We start from the raw sequence: 2,263 nt of genomic DNA on the forward strand, positions 1-2,263 counted from the left end.
AAAAAAAAAAAAAACAGACTGCCAATACAGCTATAAGACAGTTAACAGTAATTTAGTAATGCTATACAATAATTCTAACGTTATTCTATCTTGTTTTTAAAAGTAACAGAGTGGCGCATGCCTACAATCCCAACACTCAAAAAACCGAGGCAGAACAAATTCAAGACCAGCGGGAGCTACTTATAGTGAGGTCAAGGCCAGCCTGAACTACATAATGAGACCCTTTCTCAAAAAAGAAAGAAAAAAAGGTAGCAAAATTTTCTATACTATAAGAAATGTATGTGCAGAAAATAAATACATTTTATTTTTTTATTTTTGTTTTGCGGAACCGGGGATTGAACTCAGGCCCTTGTGCTTGCCAGGGAAGCACTTATTCCACTGAGCCATCTCCCCGGCCCAAGAAATATATTTTAATAATATTGCCTTCAATCATTCTATGTGAACACATACGTGTGTGTGTGTGTGTGTGTGTGTGTGTGTGTGCGTGTGACAAGGTCTTGTTACATAGCTTGGGCTGGCCTCAAATTTACAATCCTTCAGCCTCAGCCCTCTGCTGAGATATAAATACACACTACCTTACCCACCTCCACACTCACTTTCTTTTGTAATACTGGCCGGAAACTGACCCTTGAGTGCATTAAACTGTGTATTTCTAACCCGATTTAATCTTGAGGCACGGTCTTCCTAAATTGTCCAAACTGGTCTCAAAACTCAAATCTTGCTCCCTCTGCCTGCTGAGTAGCTGGGATTACAGCAGTGTACTGTCACACCTTGCACACTCACTTCTTGATAGAGTTTTGGGCACTCTGGATTAAAGCGAAGAGCCCGAAGAAACAAATGCCTTGCGCTTTCTGAAGACAAGCGATCTTCCATTTCCCACTTGGCCGCCATAATCCACAAAGCTATGAAAGAAAAAACACCAGACTTCACATCAGTCAATTAATCATGTTAGGTAAGAACCAATTCTCCATTTTTAATACTTAAGGTTTGTTTGGTTTTGCTGTACTGAGGATTTAAATCCAGAGCCTTTACACTGAGCTGTATCTCCAGCTCTTTTTTATTTTGAAACAGGGTCTTGCTAAACTGCCCAGCTTGAACTGGGTTCAAGCTTATGATCCTCCTGCCTCAGCCTCCCAGAATGGCAGGCATGTGCAACTACACCTGGTTAATTTTTTTTTTTTTTTTTAATTTAGCTACTAAAGGAGAAGGGGACAGAAAGAGCTCCTAACTATAAAGTTGTACTGCTCCAGCACCACATGCTCTCCCGGCCCTTCCCTAGGGTGCGCTGAGTGCTGGGGAGGCTGAAAAGAAGAGATCACTATGAGTCCAAGATGCATAGTGAGACCCTGTACCAAATACACAAAACATAATAAATAAATAGTTTTGGGCTGGCCAGATGGCTCAGAGGACTAAAGCACACCCCACCCCACGCTGAGACTGGGATGGAGACTGGATGTGGTGGCACATGCCTGTCTATAATCTCAGCACTTGGGAGGCTGAAAACAGAAGAATCACTATGAGTTTCATCTATGTAGTAGGACCCTATAGACCCTGTACTAAATACAAAAAAAAAAAAGTTTTACTGCTCTAAGGCAGAAGGTGTATTCCAGTAAGTAAATGCTAACATATATTCATTCTTGGGGCCAGGGAGATGGCTCAGTAGAATAAGTGCTTGCCTGGTAAGCACAAGAGCCTGAGTTCAATTCCTGGTTCTGAAAAAAAAAAAAAAAAAAAAAAAAAAAAAAAAAACATATATTCATTCTGGATAACGAATACCTGTGTCTTATTATTGTATTACTATATTTCAGCTTTCTTGAGAAGCTGTATTTCACCAGATTTAAGGACAACGTAAGTATTTTAAATCACATACAAATCTGAAAAGTATTATGATATAGGGGAAAATATCTGTATCTTAGAATCAGTAAATTATTTCTGCACTTTTTTATATTTAAATTGTTCAATTAGCCAGGTGCAGTGGCACATACCTGTAATCCCAGCACTTGCGAGGCTGAGGCAGGAGGATTGCTGGGAGGTTGAGATCAGCCTGGGCTACAAAGTGAGTTCCAGGCCAACCTGAACTGCATAGTGAGACTCTAACTCAAAAAGACAAAAAAAAAAGAAAGAAAGAAAAACTTAACTAAAAAAAAAATTTTTTTATCTTTCTACGTGGGAAATTAACCCCATGTTAACATTCTAGCTATTTCCTAGAAGTACAAGGGCACATTTCTCACCAGGTAAAGCAGTTTATGTCAAAAAAAAAAAA

The 2,263-nt window shown here is 39.4% G+C and overlaps 1 protein-coding gene across 1 annotated transcript in view; it reads right to left on the bottom strand.

The window, feature by feature from the left end:
• The window catches only part of Utp6 (UTP6, small subunit processome component), a 43,599-nt gene that overhangs the window by 30,557 nt on the left and 10,779 nt on the right, over positions 1-2,263 (bottom strand). Inside the window, exon 6 of the mRNA XM_023719850.1 lies at positions 784-902. Coding sequence (XP_023575618.1) covers positions 784-902 — 119 coding nt within the window. The remainder of the gene's footprint in view (positions 1-783; positions 903-2,263) is intronic.

Source organism: Octodon degus, unplaced genomic scaffold (assembly GCF_000260255.1).
Source record: "Octodon degus isolate 3935 unplaced genomic scaffold, OctDeg1.0 scaffold00072, whole genome shotgun sequence".
Taxonomy (NCBI): Eukaryota; Metazoa; Chordata; class Mammalia; order Rodentia; family Octodontidae; genus Octodon; species Octodon degus.